General features: G+C 49.2%; 1 protein-coding gene across 1 annotated transcript; it reads right to left on the bottom strand.

The window, feature by feature from the left end:
- Nucleotides 1-12,000: 12,000 nt before the first annotated feature.
- TRIM63 (tripartite motif containing 63) lies at nucleotides 12,001-24,039 on the bottom strand. The gene is made up of 9 exons (XM_046018210.1): nucleotides 23,715-24,039; nucleotides 22,688-22,860; nucleotides 20,230-20,398; nucleotides 19,361-19,456; nucleotides 17,902-18,135; nucleotides 16,918-16,940; nucleotides 16,473-16,597; nucleotides 14,071-14,145; nucleotides 12,001-12,555 (listed from the first exon to the last, which is right to left on the bottom strand). Exons 1-9 carry the CDS (start codon nucleotides 23,871-23,873, stop codon nucleotides 12,545-12,547), a joined length of 1,065 nt encoding a protein of 354 aa, XP_045874166.1. The 5' UTR covers nucleotides 23,874-24,039; the 3' UTR covers nucleotides 12,001-12,544.
- Nucleotides 24,040-26,707: the final 2,668 nt, after the last annotated feature.

The following is a 26,707-nucleotide window of genomic DNA, read 5'->3' as shown; positions in this document are numbered from 1 at the left end:
CAGGGAGCCTGCTTCCTCCTCTCTCTCTGCCTGCCTCTCTGCCTACTTGTGATCTCTCTGTCAAATAAATAAAATCTTTAAAAAAAAAAAAAAAAGCATATTTTGGGGGTGCCTGGGTGGCTCAGTGGGTTAAAGCCTCTGCCTTTGGCTCAGGTCATGCTCCCAGGGTCCTGGGATCGAGCCCCACATCGGGCTCTCTGCTCAGTGGGGAGCCTGCTTCCCCCCCCCCCTCTGCCTGCCTTTCTGCCTACTTGCCATCTTTCTGTCAAATAAATAAAATCTTTTTTTTTTTAAAGATTTTATTTATTTATTTGACAGAGAACACAAGTAGGCAGAGAGGCAGGCAGAGAGAGAGGGGAAGCAGGCTCCCTGCTGAGCAGAGAGCCCAATATGGGGCTCGATCCCAGGACCCTGAGATCATAACCTAAGTCAAAGGCAGAGGCTTAACCCACTGAGCCACCCAGATGCCCCAATAAAATCTTTTTTTAAAAAAGCATATTTTTTGTGTCCCTCGTTCCCTTCAGTTCAGAGCACATTGTAAGTCCTTAATAGATGCTTGGATTCAGATGTAGATATTCATTTTATAAAAACCTTTTATGTCAAATTTCCTTTAAATTAATGCTTTCCAAGATGTACTTTAATTGATTTGCAAGAATCTGACCAGTCAAGACTTTGATACAGTGAAAAAATGCTAGGTCCCTTATTTTATGCCAGGAGGCCCAAGGGAATGACCTAGCAATTCCTAGACCTCAACCTAAGGAATTTTATTTTAAAAATAGAGATTCGGGGCACCTGGGTGGCTCAGTGGGTTAAAGCCTCTGCCTTCAGCTCAGGTCATGATCCCAGGGTCCTGGGATCGAGCCCCGCATCGGGCTCTCTGCTCAGCAGGGAGCCTGCTTCCTCCTCTCTCTCTCTCTGCCTGCCTCTCTGCCTACTTGAAATCTCTGTCAAATAAATAAATAAAATATTTTTAAAAATAGAGATTCCAGGGGCACCTGGGTGGCTCAGTCTGCTAAGTGTCTGACTTTTGATTTTTGGCTGGAGTCATGATCTTAGGCTTGTGGGATTGGGCCCCATGCCAGGCTCCACACTCAGCAAGGTCTGCTTGAGATTCTCTCTTCCCCTGCCCATCCCCCACTCCAGCACCTGTGCTTGATCGCTCCCCTCTGTCTCTCTCAAATAAAGAAATCTTTAATTTAAAAAAAAGTACCTTTACCTAAAGTATTGAAAGATAAAATGATTTGATATCTGGGATTTGCACCCCAATAATCCCAGTGCTGGGAATGGGTAATGATAGAGAAGAAACAAATGTGTCAAAAACTGTTGAAACTGACTGATGGGTACATTATACTATTCCCTCTACCTTGCCATATGCTCAAGATTTTCCCAAATTAAAGGTTTAGGGAAAAACAAACTTTTTCTGGGGCACATGGGTGGGTCAGTGGGTTAAGCCTCTGCCTTCAGCTCAGGTCATGATCTTAGGGTCCTGGGATGGAACCCCACATTGGGCTCTCTGCTCAGCAGGGAGCCCGCTTCCCTATCTCTCTCTGCTTGCCTGTCTGCCTATTTGTGATCTCTTTCTCAAATACATAAATAAAATCTTAAAAAAAAAATAAAGATAAAAAAAATAACTTTTTCTGGTGATTCGAATGCAGCAGGCTATGGAACTACATTGAAGATTCACTGGCATAACCCCCTTTTTTAAAATATTTTATTTATTTGACAGAGAGAAATCACAACTAGGCAGAGAGGCAGGCAGAGAGAGAGGAGGAAGCAGGCTCCCTGCAGAGCAGAGAGCCCAATGCGGGGCTCGATCCCAGAACCCTGGGATCATGACCCGAGCTGAAGGCAGAGGCTTTAACCCACTGATCCACCCAGGCGCCCCTGGCATAACCCTTTGAAGCTTTCCTCTCTTACAGCATGATCTTAAAGGAAGTTTTTTTTTTTTTTAAAGATCTTATTTATTTATTTGACAGAGAGATCGCAAGTAGGCAGAGAGGCAGGCAAAGGGGAGGAGGAAGCAGGCTCCCCGCTGAGCAGAGAGCCCTATGTGGGGCTCTATCCCAGGACCTTGGGATCATGACCCAAGAAGGCAGAGGCTTTAACCCACTGAGCCACCCAGGCGCCCCTTAAAGGAAGTTTTTGATCAGGAGCCTTTCATACTACCCTGAAGTGTTCTGCTTTTCCAGAACAAGCAGAGCCCTTTGTGTGGCAAAGTAGAGACCCTCGCATTTGCAATCCAGAGATACCTCCCTGGAATTAAAACTTTGCCTACTAGCTTTGACTACCTTCCCTCTTTTCTCTGATAAGAGATCAGTCCAGAAGATAGTGGACTGATATGCCTTTTCTCACTTTATCAGCAACCTGGAGGCAGAATGTGTACACGTTGTAATACTGATTCTTGTGATTTCAAAATGATGGAGACCTCTCTCTTTTGTCTGGAAATTCCTTCGGTCATGGTCTATAGGAAGATACTTCAGGACTATAAAGAAAAGCAAGTGTGTGATTACCAAAAAAAAAAAAAAAAAAAAAGGGCACGACAGTGGCTACCTCCAAGGAGGGGGCCACCTGGGGCTTCCAGGGGCTGGTGTGTTCTCTTCTTGCCTTGCACAGTCCCAACACAGAATTGCATTATGCAGCAGTTTCTTAAACTCTACAGCCCGTTTTGTTTACTTGTGTGAAATATATAACACAATTTGTGTAGAGGCTGCTTTTAGGCAAACCCTCAAAATACCCATAGGCCCGAACTAACCAATGGGCTACTTACAACACGGCACAACTACCGAAAAGGGGGAAGATTCCATACCTCACCACACTGCCTCATCTTCCTCCTTTACAAATAGCTGCCACCCCTGCCTCCTTGCAGACAGCCTCTCCTCTGCTGTCCTGCCCTCTGCTTCCTTGCAAGGGTATTTAGTAAACTTCTATCTCCTTTGTTCTGCCTCAGGTGAATTCTTGTCGCCACCCATGTCGCTGGCTTCTGCTGGATCAGTAACCCCACATTTAGGGGCCCTCATTGGATCAGGAGACACACCCCATTTAGACACCACATTTGGTGGCCCATAACGGGGAGACTTCGTGGCCTCCCCACCCAAATTATATCTGAGGGAACCCTGCAGGAGGAGCCTTTCCTGGTCCGGGACTGTCCCTGGATTTTCTGGGAATTTCTCAGGACTTGCCCTCAGTGGACCAACTCTAGTACTCCGTGGGGAACTGGCAACTTCTTGCTGAGGTTCCTGCTCAGTGAGGACCAAAGCCCAGAAGAGGCAACTAGCTGGACCACTGTGCCCTGAAGAGTGAGAGATTTCCCCTTCTGCCCTTGGGAGGGACCCTTTTCTCCCTCTCCTTTCTGCTTTCAGGCCGGCTTCAGTCTAACCGTAGTACCTCCCTGACAACAGAAGGCCTACGGCCAGGGTGGCTCCCTGGTGTGGCTTAAGGTCTGAGAGCCAACTGGTCAGACTGTTGGCCTGTGAGGAAGGACCCATTTTCTCTGCTTTCTCACTCCCTCCTGGGGTCTGCTCCCAAAGTCTAGTTCAATTGGCTGCTCCCCCAGAGAATCCTTTATGTTAGGGACTCGGTTGTGACCCTTTCCTGACGCTGGCTCTCAGCTACCTCGCTTCTTTCGGCCCCTCCCCTTTTCTTCTGTTTGCTAGGGCCCAGCCGCCATCTTGGTCTGCGGGCAAACGTTTTTCCACACTTCTGAATGGTCCGCCCTCCTTTTTCACATCCGGTCTGGCCAAACAGCGTCCTGCTCTACCTGCTACCACAGGAGGTGCCATGCCATTTGCTGCTACCCCTTCCTGTGGTGGGACACCACCAAAAGCACCAGTTGCCTCAAATAGGTCCTGTCCTTTCTCAGCTCAGCAGAGCTCCTGAGTGAAATGACGACCACGGGTGGGATCTCTATTCTCTTTGGTGAGGGCACCCCTTCAGGAATCGACAACCAGTCTTTCCCACAGTGGGGCCCCCCTCTCTTCCTTTGGACTCATCCTTGGGCTGTGTTCTTAAAAGCTGGAACAGATTAGACAAACTCCCAGATCAAGAGATATGGCCCTCCCATGGGCGTCTTTCTTATCATACTATTTTCCAGCTTGATCTCCTTTGCTGAACTCCAAATGGTGGGAAGTCCCATCCAGGTCTTGCTCAGTTTCATGGCCCTAAATCAGGACCTCGACCTAAGAGCCTCTTACAGAAGGTCATTTCAGCCACCTCCTGACATGGATGCCGCCTCTTCTCACTGTGTCTCCTCCCAGGAGACCCAGGTTACTCTTGCTGTAAGTGAGGGCTTCTCCTTCATTCATTTCCTGGGCTAATGGCTATGATAATTGGAGCCAACCCTGTGGTTAGCCCACCTCTGGATGGGGACTTTCAGGAATATTCCCAAGCAGCTGCCAGAACTTGTTTCAGGGATTCTCCCTGTCTCCTCTGGCCTGATAGGGACTGCCTCTTCCCTCCTGTTGGCGAAAAAGCGTGGCGTTTGCTCCTCTGTCCAAGCTGGTGAGCTTTAGAATTAGGAACCCTCCCTTTCTGCCCCATGAGAGCACTTCGTCTCTTCTCCTTCCCTCTCCTCCTCCTGTTTCAGCACCACTTTGGGTACAGCCTGCATAACTGGTTCCTACGCCATCCGCCATCCATGGTGCCTCCTGTGCCACTGACTCCTCCTTCTACCCTTGCTGTCAAGGACCGAAGAGCACCCCCTTGGACTTACACCGCCCACTTCAGATTTCCCCACCATTGCCCCAGCTAAAAACTGGCAATGGGGAACAAATTGATTGACTTTTTAAATTTTTTTAAAATTTTTTATGAACATATAATGTATTTTTATCCCCAGGGATACAGGTCTGTGAATCACCAGGTTTACACACTTCACAGCACTCACCATAGCACATACCCTCCCCAATGTCTATAACACAACCACCCTCCCCTTATCCCCCTCAAACTGATTGACTTTTAAGTGAACCCAAGTGGGACATAATTCAGTATTTAAATTAATTGAAACTTTTATTCTACCAAGGTTTGCTGAAGGTCCCTTAAGATTGTGTTGTCTCTGTTGCAATTTGTCAGCAAAAAGATAAGTTAAAATGATGGTTAATTTTTCTGTCTCAGAGTTTTCATGGGTAATTGTTAAGATAGTCTTTGGCAACCTGAAAGTTTAAAGTTTCGCTTGGATGATAGAATGGATTGAATTCATTGGACATCTAGGTCTTTTCCAGATAGACTGGAGAGCTAAAGCATTGATTACTGAAAGCAGGTTTGTGGTTTTGACTTCTTATTGCAGAAGCACTAAGGATATTTGAGTGTTGAAGAACATGCTTTGTGCTTAATTGATTCATAAACTTGTCATCTAGAGAATTCTGGTACAGCAGTTGGCTACTACTTAGCTTTCACTGGAGACTAAGGATTTGGGGAGTTCAGAATTCTGCTAAATGTAATTAAGACAGATGGAAATAAGGGAAGAAACTCCATAAGCAGGAAAGTAAGAGATGTGTAAGAAAGGTGTAAGGAATGGAAATACAATTTTGTTAAAGGAAAAAAGAAAGTAATTTTGTCCTAAAATGAAACTGGTTGTTTGGAAAGAAATGGCCTGGGACAAATGAGAATGCAAAAGAAAGTTGTGGAAAGTTTATGAAGGGAAATCTTTGGAAAGGAATTTTATGTGATCAGGACAAACTAAGATTGACGTGAATGAATTTTAAAAGTATACCAGTATAAGATTGAAATTCTGCTTTCTCTCTTTTAAAAAGACTGTTTTCTTGGATTCTTGGTCTGCTCTTGATAAGAAAATGTAAACGAAGTTGTTTTTTCTTTTCTTCGTCTGCCCAGAAAAACCAGTTTCTATGTTTTATCTTTAGCAGGCCTTTGATGATCTGAAAACCTATTTAGGCACGTGCTTTGAAAGTTTCTAAAGTTTTTAACAAACTTCCCTGAGATTTGACATCACAGAAATAACTGACTTTTCTTGTCAATTGCATCATAATGAACTCTCATATCAGATCATTAACAATATCCACTTCTGAGTTCTTTGTCATTTATAGTTACTATTCTGACGCTCTTGCAAAATGTGTTTCATCTTCAAGGAGATTCATAAAAAGGACTTTTGACAAATACAGGTATTTGATATCTTTAAGATCATAAGCCTGAAATGGGTAAGAATTTCCAGAACTAGCTAAAATGCTGCATTCAAACTGAACAAAAATTAGTAACATAGAACTAAATGAACTGAGGAAAATGATTATAGTTTTTGTGACTTCTGTTTAAACATTGCTGTCTCTCTTGGGGCCCCTGGGTGCCCCATCGGTTCATCGGTTAAGCGTCTGCCTTCAGCTCAGGTCATGATCCCAGGGTCCTGGAATCGAGCCCTGCATAGGACTCCCTGCTCAGTGCAGTCTTTTTAATCTCCCTCTCCCTCTGCCCCTCCCCACTGCTCATGCTCTCTCCCTCTCTCTCAAATAAATAAATAAAATCTTGAAAAAAAAATTGTTGGGTCTCTAATGTTTGCTCTTCCAGATTAAGGAAACTTCCTCCTAAGATATTTAAAAATATTTTTCTTGTTCTTTAGAGAGAGAAAGTGCGTGTGTACACATGCACACACATACATGCAAGCAGGGGTGGGAGCAGAGGGAAAGAATCATCAGCAGACCTGATCTGATGTGGGGCTCCATCTCACGTCCCCAAGATCACGACCTGAGCTGAAATCAAGAGTCAGAAGCTCAACCGACTGAGCCACCCGGGTGGCTTTTAACTTTTAACTTTTCTCTCTCTATCTGAACCTTCTGAAATTCAAAAAGTCTCAGGGAATATTCTTTTGTTCATGGCAATCATAGTCCCCTTTCCTAAGTTCAACAGAAATCTGTTCTCCTTGTAACAGGACACCATTGGGAACACTGGTTATTTTATAAAGGCATTGACCAGAGTGTCATCTTTGAGAGAGACCTGAATAGACTAAGATATCACCAGACAGCTTTAAGGAACTAAGGTTGACTTTATGAAACATGAAGCCAATAAAACCCCTTGAAAATTTGACCTGATACCTGCTTACAAAGTTCCCAGCAGCCTTACCCCGTGAGTAAAGAATGCCGCTTCCTGGCAGGCGTGGGAACCTCAGGATATTTGGGGGACCTCAAGAAGAGGAATTTGCCCAAACCCAATATTGCGGGCATGACTGATGAAAAGTACTTGGTCTTGGCTTCTGGCCTAAAGAGGCTACTAAAATTTCCACTGAGATTCCTTATAAAGAGTTCGAGCAAAGCAAATTTTAAAAGAGCTATATGAACACTCACTATTTTTCCTGAGCTTCTGTAAATGATGAGGTCAAGTTTGTTAACATTGGGCTTGTTTTCCAGACACGTTATCCTTGATTTGCCTATGTCTGGAAATAAGGGTGATTTCTGAGAGAAAAATTATAATTCAGTAACACACTTTTGTGGATGTTAAATTCTAGTTCTGCTTCTCTTTGACTCTTTATTGTTTACCTGAGCTACACAACTTGAGGTAAACTTCAGAGAAATTGCCACAATAGCTCATGAATAGACAATCTTTGTGCTTGTTATCCCGTGGAGATAATAACAGGACCCCGTGGACATATGACTATTTGAACAACTGGAAAATGGAATGGATTCCCCAACAATCAATGGTATGACACAACTAGTACCTTGGCCAATTCTTTGCCGCTGGGATGACACAATGGCTCCTTAAAAGCCGGAACATACCCCACTATGAACTTAAGGAGAAAATAGATGGCCCACTTCCCTTGTGACTGGACTAGATAATCCAACTTCGGACACCCAGACTCCCAGACAAGTCTTCTCCCACTTGCCAGGGATTTCTTATTATTAGGATATTGTTAAGGTTACACCTCAAGAGGGCTTCCTGATGGTTTTATCCCTGAGCCCTATTTGTTCTAAGAACTACCTCTAATGGTATAAAATTGCAAATAGAGGCTTTAGTCAAGCATACAACAACTGCCTTTAATTAAACCCAAATTGTAGTCACCCACAAATTCAAAAGGTGGTCCTCCAAAACTAAGGGGCTCTTGTCATCCTGACTGCAGCTCAAGGAGGAACCTATACTTGACTAAAGCAGACTGTTATGTGTAACCTCCAAACGACAAATGCGACAGGGTAACTAACTGACAGAAATATTCCGATTGCTTTAAAAGATCTCTCTCTCTCTCTCTCCTTTAATGATTGGTTAAACCACTGGACTGGAGGAAGATTTTTGCCAACTATCAAAGGACTCTTAGTTGGGCTTCTTTTTCTTTTTGTTATTCTATTTTGTTATTCTATTCTGTTGTTGTTGTTTTAAAGATTTTATTTATTTATTTGACAGACAGAGATCACAAGTAGGCAGAGAGATAGGCAGAGAGAGAGAGAGAGGAGGAAGCGGGCTCCCCGCTGAGCAGAGAGCCCGATGCGGGGCTCTATCCCAGGACCCTGGGATCATGACCTGAGCCGAAGGCAGAGGCTTTAACCCAATGAGCCACCCAGGTGCCCCTTGTTATTCTATTCTAAAACATAGTGGGGTTTTTTTTTTTTTTTTTTAAACATAGTGTGTTTTTATCCCTAGGGCAAACTGTCTCTGCCATTAATGACCATCCAAACTAGTACAATCCAAAACCCGACCCCTTTTTCTCAGGTAACATACATCCAAAACTTACTTCCAGGGATTGAGTTTACCTTAAGATACTTTGCAGGGCAAAAAGCCATTTGAACCTGCCTGGGCCTGGCCCTATTAAGTTCTCTTGACCACTCAACAGCGGAGAAACTTCATGGCTTCTCCCCATGGATCCATCTTTCCAGAATCAAGACTGCTCCAACCCTGGACAAGGAGCCCTCCTATAAGTACAACTCTTAGAGATCTACACCTGTTTTTCAAAGGAGACTCAGATGACATACTTCTAGAGACCTGGAGACCTGTGAATCCGGCCCATTGGTAAACCCTACTCTCTCCCATTCAGTCATTTTATGATATTGTCTTAGAAAACTCTTTCAATATTTCCCTTCTGAAACTCTCAGCATTTCTCCTTCCCAGTTCCAAGACTTCATTCTTGACATCCTCCTTCAGGATGACCTCTCCAAATTTACTTGGTCAGAAATCATATCTTACCTGGAGCTGTCCCCCCTTGATGTCCTGCTCTCACAGTACAGTCCTTGCCCCTTTTTGGGATAAGCTTTGTCTTTCTCATCGTAACCTTCTTTTGGTTTCCTCCTTCTGGGACCATGCACCGTGAGGATGGTTTTCCTCAAAAGAAACCTGTTGGTGGCTATTCTAACACCTTCCCTTCTTAGGACCCCTGCCTTCAATACTCCTACTCCTAATTATTGGCCGCCTCTCTTTAATCTCTTCATTAAATTTGTCTCTTCTAGAATCCAGCAATTCCCCATACACGAATGATGGCTCAGCAGGGATGCCAACCCATACCATGGGAAGGTCCCCTTACCAAATCCCATGGACCTGGCTGCCAAGAAATTTCACTCAAATTGCCTATGAGCACATTAATATAACATTAATATAATACCATGCTCTGGTCTGTAACTGCACAGAACCCCTGATGGGCTGAGAAATTTAGGTAGTGACGTCTCTGAGCTCCTCATTCAGCAGGAAGAATCTACTGATGATGAGACCTCCCCCCAGAGGTCTCTCCCCAAAGATCTGTCATTGTCCATCTGTCCGGGTTGGGAAGGGGGTTGAGGCCGCTTTCAGGCAAATGGGCTTGAGCTATGGAATATAGAAAGGGCTCACAGGGGCGCCTGGGTGGCTCAGTGGATTAAGCCGCTGCCTTCGGCTCGGGTCATGATCTCAGGGTCCTGGGATCGAGCCCCACATCGGGCTCTCTGCTCCGCGCGGAGCCTGCTTCCTCCTCTCTCTCTGCCTGCCTCTCTGCCTACTTGTGATCTCTCTGTCAAATAAATAAATAAAATCTTAAAAAAAAAAAAAAGAAAGAAAAAAGAAAGGGCTCACAGGAACCAGCTGGCTGAATACAGACAGGCCCATCGGGGACCCACCTCAAAATACCCATAGGCCCCAACTACCCAATGGGCTACTTACAACACAGCACAGGTACCAAAAAGGGGGAAGATTCCATATCTCACCACATTGCCTCACCTTTCTCCTTTATAAACAGCTGCCACCCCTGCCTCCTTGCAGACAGCCTCTCCTCTGCTGTCCTGCCCTCTGCTCCCTTCCAGGTGTATTCAGTAAACTTCTATCGCCTTTGTTCTGCCTCAGGTGATTTTTTTTTTTTTTTTTTTTTTTTTTTTTTGAGTAGGCTCCATGCCCAGTGTGGGGCTTGAACTTGTGACCCTGAGATCAAGAGTCACATGCTCAGGGCGCCTGTGTGATTTAGTAGGTTAAGAGTCTGCCTTCAGCTCAGGTCATGACCTTGTGGTTCTGGGATGGAAACGATGCCCTGCTCAGCAGAGAGTCTGCTTCTCCCTCTCCCTCTGTCACTCACCCCTGCTTGTGCTCTCTTTCTCTCTCTCAAATAAATAAATAAAATCTGAAGAAGAAGAAGAAGAAGAAGAAGAGGAGGAGGAAGAAGAGTCACATGCTCTATCAGCTGAGCCAGCCAGATGTCCCGCCTCAGGTGAATTCTTGTCACCGCCCGCACCACTGACTTCCACACAATGTCACCCCACATGTGGGGGCCCTCATCCTCTCAGGAGATACACCCCATTTAGGCACCATAATTGGTTAAAAAAATAGTAACTTGAGAAAGGATTAGAAATGAGAGAAAATTTTAAAAATTCAAAGTTAGGGACTGAGTTAGTCTTGGTCCCAGAATAAAAATGGACAAAGGCGTGATGGGTTTAAAGCACTTTTGTAAAGTGAGCTCCACAGGACACTAGTTCTGGATGACATCACGTGAATGAATAAGCTGGGAAATGCTGGGTTAAATAATCCACCAGGAAATATCAAGCGGGATAAACCACGAACTAGATGGACCGATCACTGTCTAAGCGATAATAGGTTAAATAGCCTTCTTTATGGCAGCACTGCTCAGAACCCTTACCTTGCTGCTGTGTTCTCAATGTTGAAAACATGGGACAGACTCTGCAGTGTTTCTCAAATGCGTTAAGTTTGCAGCATCTCAGACCCGGTAAGTCCCTCCTCGGATCTGCTCAGCCTCACCTCTCTACTGGCCCCTTGGCTCCTTGTTCCCAGAGACCCTGGATGCTATTTCAGCCTTGGTCTCTGCCTCATCCATCCCCTAGCTCTGGTGGCTGGCTTGGCCTTCCCTGCATTAGGCTGGGCTCCCACAGAGCCGCTCTTGGGCCGCCTGTGGTGAGAGCAGCAGCCGCGCCAGCATCCATGTCCAACCTAACCGGGCCCGGAGGCTCTGCTCATCCCAAGACCTGCAGTCAGGTGTGCCTTTTAGCCTCCCCCCCAACCCCTGCAGCTGCCCCAAGCCGGGGAGCGGGGGGGTGACCCGGAAGTGCAAGGGAATTAACACCCTGGGAGCAGACTTATACCCTGAGACAGAGACAGAATTCCCTCCCTCCTTCCCTCTGATGAACTGGTTTGAGCAGTGCTGTGTTCTTTATGACCTGCTAGAAACATCTCATGGGACTGAGCAAGCAGCAGGGGGTCTCTTGGTGATGCTGTGGCCAGATCAGTGATGCCCCATGTCCCATGTCACATTTGCTTCCCTCCTTTCCTGTCCCGCTGCCACTTCCCGCTCCTCTGGCTGCCCTGGGATCGCACTGAGGCTACAGCATTGAGGCTTTGCTTCCGTCCCGGTGTTCCGGAGAACCAGAGAACAAGGCACTAAACCTGTTTCTTGGGGATCCCCTCTCAGGGTCAGTTTTCCATGCCCCTCCCATTGGGAAATGCTATTTTAAAGAATTTCTTCTTTGGTGGGGTGGAAACCAAGCCCGCAGCACACTTCTCATCAGGCCATCTGTCCATCAGCTCTGAGCTCGTCTCTCCAGAACAAGAGGCTGAATGAAACCCCAGCTCTTTGGTAATAACAGAAAGAGCGCTATGCGTTTATTGAACAACATGTAACACAAACTCAGGTGCCATCCCCTACGTCAGCGAAGGGCTTTGACACCTGTTCTGTACAGTATCCCTTTCTAAGCCTGTGAGTGATCCCCAGCCCTCCCTCCCAGGAAAGGAAAAGGGCAGCTTCCTCAGCCTGACTTCCCTCCCCTCTTTCTAACAATAGCTGGTCACACAATGACCAGGCATTATCATACAAAAGTTCCTTTACAAAAAGCACCAATTGGCATACATATACAAGTATATACCAAAAAAAATCACATTTAAAAAATGTACAAAATACTCCATTTTGCACCAACATAGAAAAGTGTCCTGTGTGGTTGTTTCAAGCATGTTTCCAATTCTGGTTCAGTGGCTGCTGGACACAGCAGTGGGGGTCCTACTGCTAGTCCCTGCTCTCTGAGTGGAGAGAAGACACACCTTCCCATTGTCCCTTCAGGGGCCCTGACCCCTCCCACCCTGGGCCTGGCCCCAAGGCGGCTGGGCCCCTCCCCACCCTCCCTGGCATCGCTGCATCCAGAAGGTCTCTCCCTCATCCAGTTCCTTACTGGTGTCCTGTAAGAAAAAGACAAAGAAACACAAGGTGAGACAGGGCACGGGGGGGTCCGGAGTTTACCAAGCTCCAGTGACAAAATTATCAGACTCCAACTCCTGCCTGGCCTCTGCCTTCTTAAAGAAAAATAGAATGGGGGCGCCTGGGTGGCTCAGTGGGTTAAAGCCTCTGCCTTCAGCTCAGGTCATGATCCCAGGGTCCTGGGATCGAACCCCACATCAGGCTCTCTGCTCCACAGGGAGCCGGCTTCCTCCTCTCTCTCTGCCTGCCTCCTTGCCTAGTTGTGATTTCTGTCAAATAAATAAAATATTAAAAAAAAAAAAAAAGAAAAATAGAATGTAGTCGTCAAAACACGATCGATTGCACGTGCAACACAAAACTCTGAAAGAGTATCCTGTATTTTTCAACTGGATTGGAATTTAGTTCCAATAGCAACTTGGCTTGAAAAATGCTATTAGCAAACATGTGCTGATTAGCAAACGCGTCCTTTCTATGCGCCACTGTGTTAAATGATCACATCTACTCTTCACCAGAACGTTTTGAGGTCAGCAGTATCACTCCCCCGTGCACAGATAGGTAGCCCGAGACTCTGAAAAGTTGTGAGCAGCCCAAGATTATACCATTAGTTTTTGGGAAAGCTGCCATTCAGAACCCAGGCACTTAACCACGCTCTGCAGCCCAGAGCCCAGGGAGTTTTCTAAATGACTTGCGGAAGGGCACGAGGGTGGTCAGATGCGCCCAGGGGCCGGCGGAGGACCAGACTGAGTGGCAGGCTGACAGTGGTGGGCGGAGCAAACTGGCAGAGGGGGCGGTCCCTGCCCAGCACCCGCTCGCTGGGATTGGTGGGGCGGGTGGGGGCAAGCATTGTTAGCTCCTCCCAAATTTTTACAAGAAGGTAGAAATCCAAATTGTTAGTTGAAAGTTCCTTAAAACAAAACAAAACAAACAGAGGCGCCTGGGAGGTACAGCTGGTTAAGGCTCCAACTCTTGATTTTGGCTCACGTCACAATCTCAGGGTGGTGAGACTGGGCATGGAGCCTGCTTGGGATCCTCTCTCTCCCTCTCCTCTCTCTCTTTCTCTCTCTCTCTCCCTCTCCCTCTCTTAAAAAACAAAAAACCTCCCCCCCCCCCATCTCCTAATTTTTTAAATGTTGGCAACTAATTTTTAAAAATGTAAACATTGTACTGGCCAGACAAAAGTTAGCGGGCCCAGCCTGGCTCACAGCTCCCTTGTCTTTTATGTTTTTTATGTTACACTGTATTGCTTTCCACTCAGGAAGATCATTTAGATATAAAATGAGAGTTTTTATTGTGAATAATTTGGGGGGGGGTTTGTTGTTGTTGTTGTTGTTTCCTCTAAACGGAACAGGACTTTACCCTCAGAAGGGATAAAACACATATCAGGCCCATCACCCCATACTGGCCTCATCCCCGGGGTCCAGCTTAGGACTTTGCACACAGTCAGGATTTCGTGGTGTTGAATGACTGAACGAACGAACAAACGATGAATTTCTTACCTTCTTCCTTTCTCTCTGTGGACTCTTCCCCTTCCTGATCTTCTTCTTCTTCAATGAACTCTTCCTCTTCCTCATCTGTGACAAAGAACCACTGTATTAGGATGGGGCCAACTCCTCCGAAGAGCTACTCGAAGGGGCACCAGGCTGGAGACAGCACTTAACCAAACCCCTGCTGACCCCCACTTGGGACCCCATGGCCATGTGGTGACATGAGTGGCCCCAGAGGTGACGAGCTTGCCGAACCTAAGCTACATGGAGACCCACTTCCTCCTCCCCCTGGCGTCCTCCTTCCTTCTCACACCCCTCCAAAGGAGGGAGGTTCAGCACACCTCTTTGTTCCAGTAGCAACAGCAGCCCTTGACACAGGCTTGACCTGCCAGTGTCCGGAGGGGACTTTGGGGAAAGCACGCTTGGTGCTTCTGCAGGCCTCCCAGTTAGACAGAGACACGCCACCTGAGGAGACCTGACTCCCTGGGTGTCAGGGATCAGAGTCCTTGTCTTGCAGGAATGTGCCCAGGCTTTGAAATCTGCTTGCCTAGCACTCCTTGTCCGGTTTTCCTCATTCCACAGCCTACAAAGGGGTGGCTGTGGGGTGGGGAATGCTCCTGGGCCATCTCCTTGATAGCTCTCTGAAGCTGAGCCCCAGACAGACAGGTGGCGACGTATGTTCTCACCTTCCCATCCCGGGACTTCACCTTCAAGCTCCACGAACAGGGAACATGTCTGTTCTCCACCCCCACCCTCTCCCAAGCCACTTCCTTAATGCTTTGGGGCCCTGCGGGGGTCACCAGAGAGCACGGCATTTGTCAAGAGTGTGTAGGGAGGGGCGCCTGGGTGGCTCAGTGGGTTAAAGCCTCTGCCTTCAGCTCAGGTCATGATCCCAGGGTCCTGGGATCGAGCCCCACATCGGGCTCTGTGCTCCACAGGGAGCCTGCTTCCTCCTCTCTCTCTGCCTGCCTCTCTGCCTAGTTGTGGTTTCTCTCTATCAAATAAATAAAATATTTAAAAAAAAAAAAAAGAGTGTGTAGGGAGAGGTTTGAAAGAGTTCGTGCCTCCAAAACATCAGTCCAGTTTCCAGCTACATAGCCGGGACCTGGGCATAACCCGGGGGTGTTTGTTGTTGTTGTTGAATTATTAGCACAATTAACTGCTATTAGCAGCATCTGCTGAGCACTATGTGCCAACTGTTGTGCCAAGCATCGTGTGTGTGTGTGTATGCACACGCGTGTGCCAAATGCTTTACATGCATCCTCTCACAGAATCCTCCCTAGTGTCTTGGGAGCCAGATCCCTTGGTGGAGTCTGCTTGGGCTACTTACTCGCTGTGTGGCCTCCAGCAAATTACTGACCCTCTCTTGGCTTTATTTCCTTAACTACAAAATGGAGACGACAATAGAATCTATCTCATTAAGTTAAATGACAGAATTTAATGAGTGGGCTATTTGGAATTCTGAGTATAGCTTCAACATCAGATTCTGAAAGCCCGTGTGGGACACAACCCCGGACCGGCCAGCTCTCTTTCCCAGCGGGTCATTGGAGCATCGCCTCTCAAATCAGTACAACACTTAGCAAAATTAGATCCGCTCTCTCTTTCTAGATAGCTACCTTCCAACTGTGTGACCTTGGGCAAATCATTAAATCTTTGCTCTTCATCTGGTTTCCTCATTTTCCCTTATTACTTTCTCCTCATTATTGTTATGGTTATGTTGTTATAATTATTACAGGTACTCTGTGGTAGAGTAATTATAAACAGAAATGAGGACATAATAACAGGTAAATTAAGGTGCCCAAGTATCAGAGATGGTAGGATTAAGAAGCGGAAGCTAAGCCCAGCCTTAGGCAGTAAGTACTTTTTACCTAGTACTCTGCAAACTCCCGGCATCTCTATCTTATCTGTTGCAAGAGCACCATGGTGTGGTCATGACCAGGAGGCCCACGTTTAACCTAATTTTTAAAGTTAGAAAATGCAGTTCAGGGGCGACTGGCGGACACAGGCAGAGGAGCACATGACTCTTGATCTCAGGGTCATGACTTCGAGCCCCATGGTGGGTGTAGAGATTACTTAAAATAAACAAAAATTTAAAAAGAAAAAGATAATGCAGTTCGGAGAAGGAGAGGCGCTCACCAAAGGTCACACAGATAACAAGTGGCAGAACGAATATTTGAACTTAACCTGCCTGACTCCACTTGCTGTGTGCCTCCCAGCAGCGGGTCCATCTGTAATTGACTGAGCGACAACTATGTGCCAGGTGCTGTGCTAGGCTCTGGGCTCTTGAAGAACTTGGCTGTTGGAGTTTGGCTGTTTGCTAGTGCACCTGCGTCCAGGTGGGGCTCAGTGGAAGGGAAGCAGACTCCCAGGGGTGGATCTGGGAAAGAGACACGTGGCACCGCCCCCTCCTTTACCTGTCCCAAAGTCGATGGCCCTCAGGACGTCTGCTATGTGATCCAAGTCCAAAGTAAAGTAGTCCATGTTTTCAAAGCCCTGTTCTGTCTTCCCCAGCTGGCAACCCTTGGAAGCTTCCACAATGCTGTGGGGGGTGGGAGAGGGAGAAAGGTGGGGCAGGGTGAGATTTCTGGGCCTCAGTGAGAGAAGGGGGTGTCTTAGCTCCAATTCACATCAGTGCGCGTATCTATGCCCACACCCAGGCCTTGCACCTAGAGGCTCCCCCTGGAGGGTGGGGTATTTCCTCTCCTGTCACAAAAGGCAGGGGATGCAAAGGCCAGGAAAGCTAGACTGGGCTGAGACCTTCCCAACCGACCTCATGCACAGGGGGAGGCCCACTGGGCAGAGATCAGAGGCCCTGATGGGATCTGGGGCCTTGGATCACAGTCCTGGAGAGATACTGACCTTTTGATGAGTTGCTTAGCACTCTGTGGGGGGAAAGAGAGAGAGCCAACAGTTAGGAATACAGAAGAAGTGGCCCCAAGAAATCAGCAAAATCAGTGACTGGGCCACAGCCACGTAGGCCCTTGGTGCCATTCCGTAGCCTCAGTGGGACCTGCTCCTGCCCTGACTTGAACAGCACTTGGGTTTTTTCCTTCTGTTCATGGTCTGCACGGGTTTTGGTCATTACTCTAGGACCTTTCCACGGTCATGGCAGGAAGCTTGGATTTTCGGGGTATCATTCTAAACAGTCTTAAACCCCCAAATCTCTAAGATGAGAATCATACCCTAATCACCTTTTTATACCCAATCTCTAGCCCAAACCCTGGTCCACAGTATGTGCTTGGGAAATTTTTTTTTTTTTACAGATTTTATTTATTTATGACAGAGATCACAAGCAGGCAGAGAGGCAGGCAGAGAGAGAAAGGGAAGCAGGCTCTCCGCTGAGCAGAGAGCCCGATGCGGGGCTTGATCCCAGGACCCTGGGATCATGACCTGAGCCGAAGGCAGAGGCCTTAACTCACTGAGCCACCCAGGCACCCCTGTGCTTGGGAAATTTTTTTTGAGCTGTAAAATCTATCATTGATCCTTTTCTGTGCTCCCCAACAAGCTTTTCTAGGGCAGGGCTGTGTCTTGTTCATCTCTGTTGTCTCTTCCTCTGTGGTTGACCCATAGAATGTTCTCAGTGAACAGTCTCTACATGGACACTGTATTTTGCAGTTTACAATGCCATTTCACAAACATCCTCGTATTTGATCCTCACAAAATCGGTTAAGAGGAAAGAAGGTAGGAATCCTTGTGTGCCCATTTTATAGACGGGGACACTAAGGCTTAGCACCTTAAATGGCTTTCCCAGGAGCACATGGGTGACCAGTCACGGAGCATGACTTGCACTTTAGTCAGACCCGTTAGTTGAAGTGACCACCCACACCCTCCTATTCCACTCACCAACAGGAAGATGGCCCCACCAGGCTCGTCCAGGGACTGGATGGCCGTCTCCACCAGCTTAGTGGACTTGTCCAGCTGCTCCCGGTACTGCTGGATGAGAGCCTTGATGGAGCTGAGCTTCTCCTCCTGCTCCCGCGTGATCCGCTGCAGCAGCTCGCTCTTCTTCTCGTCCAAGATGGCGTACAGTAGGTCAAACTTCTGGCTCAGCTCTTCCTTCACCTGGTGACTGTTCTCCTGGGGACAGAATTCTCAGAGTCGCACCCTGTGGGGTCCTCCTCCCTATTCCCGGCACTTCCTTCCTGGGATGGGTGTGCTAGGAATCAGAGGTCTGAAGCTGGGAGAGATCTGACTACGTCCCCATTTTGCAGAAGACGAAATGAAGGCTCAGCAAAAAGAAAGCACTTGCTGAGGTCTCATAGCTACTTAGCAGACCAGTAACGATTGGAGGCTGGTGTCATGGAGAAAGCTAGCCCCTTCGTCAAAAATAGAGACTCCAGGGTCAGATGGGATGATTGATTCTAGGCCCTCTGTGTGCACGCAAGTCACTCTCTCCCTTCCCACGACTCCATTTTAGGATCATGACTGGATTCAGGAAGCTCTGCCTCAGTTGGTCCTAGCTGGGCCTCTTCCAGTGGCCTCCTCATTGAGGCTCCCTTCTCTCCAACACAGATGCTACCCCTTAGTTTGCTTACCTGTACAATAGGAATAATAATAGTATCTCAGGCTGGGGGGCTCTATTGCCCTCTCTCAGACTGGGAGCATCTCATGAGTAGTAGCAATGCCCCCCTCCTTCCCTTGAAGCCTCCCTTCACACAACTCCCTTCACACAACTCTCCCATCACACAAGGATGATCCTTCCCCCCATCTCCTCTCCAGCTCCCCCACCTCAAGTGGAGATGGAAAATCATGGCTGCTTTTGCAGAGATAGAAAATTTTCCTTCTGCTTCTATAGTCTGGCTACTCACGGTGTGGGCCATGGACCCACAAGCTGGGCAACACCCCAGGAGTTGGTTAGAAATGCAGAGCCTCATGCCTCTGTCCAGACCTACTGAATCAGAACTTGAATTTTAACAGGATCCCAGGGTGATCTGAACCAGTTTTAAGTTTGAGAAGCTTTAGTCTCTCACACACTGAAGACAACATTCTGGAAACTATTAGTGCTGAAGAAATACTGAGATTTATTGCTGGGATGCTCCCTGAGGTCAGGGATCAGGTCTGTCTTGGTCACCACCCTATCCCCAGCACCTTTGGCAGGGCCCAGCCCACAGCTGTGTTCCAGAAGCCTTTGGTGAATGAGTGGATGAATGGATCAGTTGGCCCCCAACCCACCAACCCCACTTGAACACCCCAGCCCCCAGGCCCCAACCAGCAGCCACTACCCCCAGGTGAACCTTCACCTCAGAAACCAGGTTGCCCTGAGAGACTTCGGACCCCCAGACAGAACTCCTTTCCCCCTCACCTTGGTCACTCGACAGGAGTCTTCCAGCTGAGTGATGATGGTCTGCACGCGGTCGTTCCCCGCCACCAGCATGGAGATACAGTTACTCAGCTCAGTCTAGTGGCAGGAGGGGTGGCAGGGGGTGGGGATCAGGAGAGGAGAGACAGAAATAGTCTCAGAGCCTGTCTTCTTGAGGGGGGCACCCGCCCTCCCCTCTCTGCCAGAAAGAACCTCTTTCTGAACTTTCTGAACTGCTGCTTGGGGCCAGAGCAGAGAACATCAGATACTGCGTCCCTGGTATTACAGATGAGGCCCAGAAAAGGGGACATGACCAAAATAAAACAGCAATGTACTATCAGAGGAGGGGTCTGTTTCTAGGAAAGAAGGGACACAGAAAAGAAATAAAGTTGGAACACTCTAGAAGAGAGAGATCAAGAGAAGAGTAGGAGGCAGGGAAGAAGTGTCCAGAAAGAGGGGCCAGAGCTTAGTGCATGGGAAGGATGATGGGACTCCCGCAGGCCTGGGGGCCCTGGTGGGGGGTGGGGGTGGGTTCTGGGCCACTTTCTGCCACAGGAGAGGTAATCAGCACAGCACAGAGGTATCTGGGACCCGAAGCACCCTGGGCTTTAGAAGTCGTGGCCTGAGAGGACCCTGGTGGCCTGACCCAGGGGTCTGGTCTCTCCCCTGTGGCCACACCCAGGTGCTCTCAAGTGGCTCTAAGTATAACCCATGAGCTCAGCCAGCTCCTCCTGTGGCCTGGGAAGTCCCTCCAGAGGGACTATTCCTGAAAGGCCGGCTCAGCAGATCGACAGGGATCAAATCCACATCCTGAATCCTCCAGCTGTGCCCCGCGGGTCCAGGCTGGGGGTGGAGGCCGCCCTGGCCAGTACCTTCTGTCCCTGGAAGACACTCTGCAGCGGGGCCACCTCGCAGGCCTTGTGAGCCCCAAACACCTTGCACATGGAGCACGTGGGCATCTCACACGTGAGGCAGTAGATGTTGATTTTCTCGTCCTCATGCTCCTTGCACATGGGGTGGCTGCCCTTCTGCAGGGGTCGACTGCAGTGGAGAAAAAGCACAAGTCAGATGGGGGAGGCCCTGTCTCCTCCCCAGCTCCAGCCTCCCCACCCCCACCCCACCCCCCGCCCCCGATCTAGGGCCTGAGCTCTCAGTGACTGGCTGTCTCCAGTCCTCTTCATTTTCTGGAGACCCAGAAACAGGAAAGCCTGTAACACCAAAGCTGTCCTCATATCCTGGGACTCTGACGCTGGTGGTGGGCCTTAGGCCCCGCCAGTGCCGAAAACGGGAAAGGCTATAGAATCCCAGGGTTGGAACTGGACAGAAAGGTGAGCTGACTTGCCCAAGGTCACCCATCTGGTCAGGGCAGGGGAGACAAGAGTGCGCTTGCTCTAATTATAGCCCCTGTAGCTCTTGGTGACTGCAGGCCGGACTCTGAGCAAAGCAATTTATACTCATGGCCTCACTGAATTCTATATTTAATCCACCAGACTGTAACGGCCATCAGAGCAAGGAGACTTGCCTCTCCTCATCTCTGCAGCGTGAAGCGCGTGGCATGGAGGCGGGCGTGACTCGGGGCAGGTGGCGAGAACACATCAGTAAGCACGTCGGGAGGGTGGCCCCAGGCTCAGCGAAGGAAGCAATGTGTGGGCCCCAAGTCACACAGCCAGAACACGGGCAGCCCAGGGATGGCTAACAGCTCAGCCTAAGCCTTGACTTAAAGTCCAGAAAGGTTTTTTCCTTCCCAAACACACATTCTTCAAATGCCTTTCTCCCTCGGTGGCGTTCTCTCCTTCCGGACTCTGGCATGTTATTTGTGTTTCTCTTGGGGCATCCGTTCCTTCCCATCTGAGGCTCAGTTTCTGGGTCTCAGTCCTACCTCCCCAGCTAGATTATATGCTCATTTAGAGCCAACCCCGTGTCTATGCTGCCGCTGCTTTCCCAAGCCCCTAACACAGCGAATATCTCACAAATGTTGGCTTGATGACTGCCCCCCCCCATGGCAATGCCTCCCCTCTGAACAGCCTTGCACAACTGGTCACACCCCAGGCATTATTATCTGTTCCTGTCCAGACTTACCTTCCTTTCATCCTTTAGCCCAGGGCCCCCCATCCTGGCAGGGGTCTCCCTTTGCCACTACCCCCACTCTCTGACCCTCTCTGAGCCTCCATTTCCTCATTGGAAAACGAGGGTAAGAATGCTGTATGGATTACCGTCAGAATTACACCAGGGTCACGCACGGAAAATGCTTAGTATGGCGGGTACACACAGGAGGTCCTCTGCAAGTATTTGATGCGTTTAACATTTCCCATCAAAACCCTATTTGAGAGTCACAAAAACAAACCCTACCGTCCTCTTCTGCCAACAGGGAAAATGAACTCACCCAAGTTCCCACAGTGCCTTAGTAACAGTCAGACTCGCCAATGGTTTGCCCAGTCAGGGCTTTTTCTCACCAAGATTGGACTGTCCCCTGTGCTTGGGAAGGACACTGTCTGCAGGCAGCCACTGAGTGACAGTTTGGGACCAAAAGGCCTGAGGGCAGGGCGCCTGGGGGGCTCAGTGGGTTAAGCCGCTGCCTTCGGCTCAGGTCATGATCTCAGGGTCCTGGGATCGAGTCCCGCATCGGGCTCTCTGCTCAGCAGCGAGCCTGCTTCCCTCTCTCTCTCTCTCTGCCTGCCTCTCTGTCTACTTGTGATCTCTCTCTGTCAAATAAATAAATAAAATCTTTAAAAAAAAAAAAAAGGCCTGAGGGCAGCAGCCTGGAAGACTTGTCGGAGCTGTTTCCAGCCATTTCTCTTCCCAGCTGGGAAAGCTTGGGTAATTGACATCAATCATCTCTTTAAGCCTCAGCTTCCCCATCTGTGAAATGGGGCTGATGAAAGTCATGCCTGATCCACAGGATTGTGGTGGGACAGCAAGAGGAAGCTTCCCCAGAGCCCGCAACGATAGTGGTCACCTTCACCACAGAGAGACCGGCTGTGTTCTCTCTGGGCACTTTTCTCTGCTTGTCGCAGCCACTTAGCTGGCCCCAGTGTGTCTCTCTCCCTGTCACATCTCGCCCTTCCCCTGGTTCCTGTCTCAGTCTCTGCTAGGAGGGCAGCCTAATGTCTGCGCTCTTCCTATTCCCTGAGTGGCACCAAGAACCAGGGCCGGGGGATAGAGATGAGCCTCTGCTCTACTTGAGAAAGAGGGAGATGGCTCTCTGAACTGGAGAGTCTAGCTCTTCTAGCCAGGGCACTGGACCCTGGGCAGATGGGAAGGAGCCTGGGAGAGCCAGGCACAGACTGGCTGGGGAGGAAGGATGGGCTCCTGGCTGCTGGGTGGACTCACCTAGAGCACTCCTGCTTGTAGATATCAATGATGTTCTCCACCAGCAGATTCCTCTGCAGGCCGTACACTCCGTGACGATCCATGATCACCTCATGGCGGCAGGAGGGGCAGCGGAAACGGCCTCCAGACATGGACACGGAGCCAACCCGGTTGGTCCAGAAGGGATTTGCAGCCTGAAGGTGACAAGGCCAGAGGTGAAGCCTGGGACAATCTCTGATTGTCCTTCTTCCTGTTCCCCCCAACCATTCTTGTCAAACCATTTGACCTGGAGCTCCCCACCCTGAGATGAGAGCCAGCCCACTCACAGCAGGGAGCACCTGAGAAACAGCTAAGCAAGTCTGGGATCAGCAGACCTAGGTTCAAGTCACGGTCATCCTCTGAATGACTTTGGGCAAGCAACCTTCTCGCTCCAAGCCTCCAACCCATTCATGCAAGGGGCATGATTATTAGACCCAGCTGGGAAGGCTGCTAATTCAAAGGTCAAACTGTGAGAGAACATTTTGTAAAGTGCTTCTGGGAACCTTGAGTCCTGCCTCCTCCCATTCCTTTGTGAAGCACATGGATTCCCTCCAGCCCCATATTATACGGAACCGGCCTCGAGAGGGAAGATGCCTCTACTGCCCAGTGTCTCCTGGCTACCTTCCTCCTCCTAAAGCTCTGGGCCCCCTGCCACCAGGGAGCTGGCTCCAGCCCCTGGGGTCTGGTTTCTCTCTTCTCTCCGCCTGCCTCTCCCACTTATCGCTTGAGGCATTTGACTCCTGATTGGAGAGTCAACTGCGGGCTCAGGGCAGCGGTGGGGGAGCTGGCGGCAGGGTGGGGACGGGAAACACGCGTCATGGAGAAGGAATGGGGCAGCTAGAGCTGTCCCCGAGCCTCCTTCAGCCCCTAGGTCTCCTCCGGGACTTTCTCTGTCCGGGAGAAAGCCAGCGCTGGTTTAGAAACCCTTGACTAAGACAGAATGGCTTTCCACCACAGGAATGCTGAGCCGCCACCTGGGGCCCGAGACCAGGCCCCACCCAGCACTGACCTGGAAGATGTCATGGGCACACTTCCGGCAGAGGTTGTGTTGACAAGGCAAGATGACCACCGGCTTGGTAAACATCTCAAGGCAGATAGGACAGATCAGCTGCTTCTCCAGGTTCTCCATGGGGTTCCCATCCTGGATCAGGCTTGATTTATAATCCATATTGTCAGGAGCTGTGGGGGTTCACCTGGCTGCCTCCTTCACCTGCTTCTCTCTACGCAGACCTGGGGTCTTGCCTTTGTCACAAAATACCCACACAGAACCTCTTTGCCTTCTTCTCCTGGCGCCCGAATTCTGTCTTGGTCTGAGGCCCCTCTGATATTTATAGCTGGGTCCCGGTCACGTGAGCCCCAAGAGGGGACCAGCTGAGCATTCCGATGCCAAGTGGTTGGCTGGGGCTTGAGTTTCCTCCAGGCCTGAAAGACCGGCGCTCTCAAATCACATGGAGGGATGAGCAACCGCTGTTCTCCTGGGAGGAGGGTCGTAAACAAGAACAACCTGTTCGTGGGCAGGCGTGGGGGGAGGAAAGGCTACCAGAGTTTCCTCCAGAGACTAGTTTCCCAGACCAGGCTGGTAAGCTAGCAAGGGGACCCAAGGAGTGGGGCCACTGCGATTTGCAGGATTAATTGCCAGAGATCCTTCACTGCCCTCAACCTCCCCCTCTAGAGTACCGAGTAGCTCCCGAGAGGAGGGGTCAGGGCAGCCCTTCTCTCTGAGCCCATCCCTGAGCACAGAATATTGCTAGACATCTTGAGACCATACCCCATTGAGCCCATCCCTCCTGCATCCACTGGCCACTAAGTTTACTCTAATGTTGAAAGGGCTTCCTGGAGAAGTCCAGTGCCCTGGGCGGGACCCTGAGGTCTAGAGAAGGAAAGGAACTTATTCACAGTCACTTAGTAAGTCAGTGGCAAAGTCAAGAATCTTTTTCATTCATCAGACATTTCTCTGCGTACTAACTATGCATCAGGCACCAGGGTGACAGCTAAATGAGTAATCCTTCTCCCTGCCCTGAGAATCTCACAGCCCAGGGAGGGAGGCAAACGGAAATTGCTATCATGGGTGCCATGAAGCTCTACCTGGACACTTAGAGGTTATCCAGATGTTCCCCCCTTTGCTCTCTGCACAAATTTAAATTTTTCTCTACGTTCTTTATTTATTTATTTGACAGAGAGAGATCACAAGTAGGCAGAGAGGCAGGCAAAGAGAGAGGGGGAGAAGCAGGCTCCCCGCTTAGCAGAGAGCCCGATGCAGGGCTCGATTCCAGAACTCTGAGACCATGACCTGAGCCGAAGGCAGAGGCTTAACCCACTGAGCCACCCAGGTGCCCCCCCAATGGCTATTTTTAAGGTAGAATCTCACACAAAGGGATATAGGGCCAGCCAGTGTCAGGTGCTGGGGCAAGAGTGGGGGCAGTGACAATGGGCCTCAAGGATGAGCCTAAGAGACCATAGAACATACAGGAGTGTCCAGGGTCTCAGGAAAGTAGGGAGGTAGGAGAGGAGGTTGGATCCCCTCCGCCTGAAGAAGAGTTGATGGTTAGAGCCCTGGGAGAAGACATAGAGGAGCTCACTGTGGGGTGAGGGGAAGAAGTGGGAGCAAGAACCAGTCACAGAAAGAGGAGGAGGCCCAGAGGACAAGAGGCTAGGGAATTTTTTTTTAAGATTTTATTTTTTAGTAATCTCTGTACCCAATGAGGGGCTTGAACTCACAACCCCGAGATCAAGAGTCCCATGCTCCACCGACTAAGCCAGCCTGGTGCCCCATGAGACTGCGGAACTTTGAGGAGGGGGTGGTCCCCACCAAAATGTTAATGGCTGGTTTTTGCTGAGCACTTACTGCGTGCCAGGCACGATGCTAAGCGCTTCATAAGTGTTATTTTGTTTTATCACCCCAACAGCCAGCAACGGAAGACCTGTTCCATCCCCATTCCACAGATGAGGAAACTGCAGTACAGAGCATAACATAGCTGCCATGAAGTCACACAGCTTGCAAGAAATGGCTCTAGGACACGAACGCAGGCATGGTTGACTCGGGAGCCCAAACTCCCTTTGTTATTTATTTATTTACTTACTTACTCACTTACTTATTTTTAGAGAGGGTGCACATGCTTGAGCAGAGGAAGGGGCAGAGGAAGAAGGGGAGAGAGAGAAAAAACCAGATTCCTTACTGAGCGCAGAGCCCGATGGGATGTGGGGCTCGATGCCACAACCCTGAGATCATGATCTGAGCCCAAATCAAAAATCAAAAGCTCTACCCACTGAACCATGCAAGTGTCCCCCAACCCCACCCCAAGCTCCTTCTGTCTTCCTTCTCTATCTACTGAACTGCAGGTCAACACTGCCAGGCCAGCTGCGGGTTGGAAGATGGGGAGGGTTGGAAAGAGGCCATCCCCTTCTTCCTTGCTCACGTCTCAGTTCTGTTCAGATAACAGACAGCACTGTTCTCCAGGAAGGTGGACCTCTCCAAGGCCAGGGGAGACTAAGGCCTAAACCCATCATGCTAATCCCCTTCTCCTTTGCCTTGGTGATAACAGCTATGGTCTAGGAGACCCAAAGGGCTCGAGGAAGTGGGGGAAGGTTAAAGTGAAGGGCAAAAGGACAGCTTCATTCTTGCCTTTGAATGGGGCTGTGAGAGGGTGGGGCAGCTAGCTTACAGCCAAGAAGCGGGACAAGTCTGAGGGACACGTCCACTCCCTGAAAACAACAAGAAGGTTCCATAGAAAGCACAGGGAACATTGATGCCATCACTGTGCTGCCAATTTACCCATCCCTGGAACTGCCCCCCACCTGACTATTTAAGATCTGAGATAACAAATGTGATCATAGTGGAATTACTCTGTTACTGGCAGCAGAGAACATTCTGTGTACATTCAAGGCTCTACCTCCCATATGCCAACAATCCTCACCTCTCTCGTTCCAGTTCAGACCTCTCTTTCCCTTAAGCTGAGGAGTCGTTGGAGATCTCTACTGGGATGTCCCAACAGCCCCTCGATT

This window comes from Meles meles, chromosome 1 (assembly GCF_922984935.1).
Source record: "Meles meles chromosome 1, mMelMel3.1 paternal haplotype, whole genome shotgun sequence".
Classification (NCBI taxonomy): Eukaryota; Metazoa; Chordata; class Mammalia; order Carnivora; family Mustelidae; genus Meles; species Meles meles.
The sequence above is the reverse complement of the archived record's forward strand: the minus strand, read 5'-3'. Positions and strand labels throughout refer to the sequence as shown.

What these genes read in the sequence shown, in the direction of transcription:
- TRIM63 (XM_046018210.1), bottom strand. Translation starts at nt 23,873, where the DNA reads ATGGATTATAAATCAAGCCTGATCCAGGATGGGAACCCCATGGAGAAC. An exon ending in TACAAGCAGGAGTGCTCTAG is followed by an intron (nt 20,399 to 22,687) that starts GTGAGTCCACCC and finishes TCTCCACTGCAG; the next exon opens with TCGACCCCTGCAGAAGGGCA. An exon ending in GCTAAGCAACTCATCAAAAG is followed by an intron (nt 16,598 to 16,917) that starts GTCAGTATCTCT and finishes CACCCCCCACAG; the next exon opens with CATTGTGGAAGCTTCCAAGG.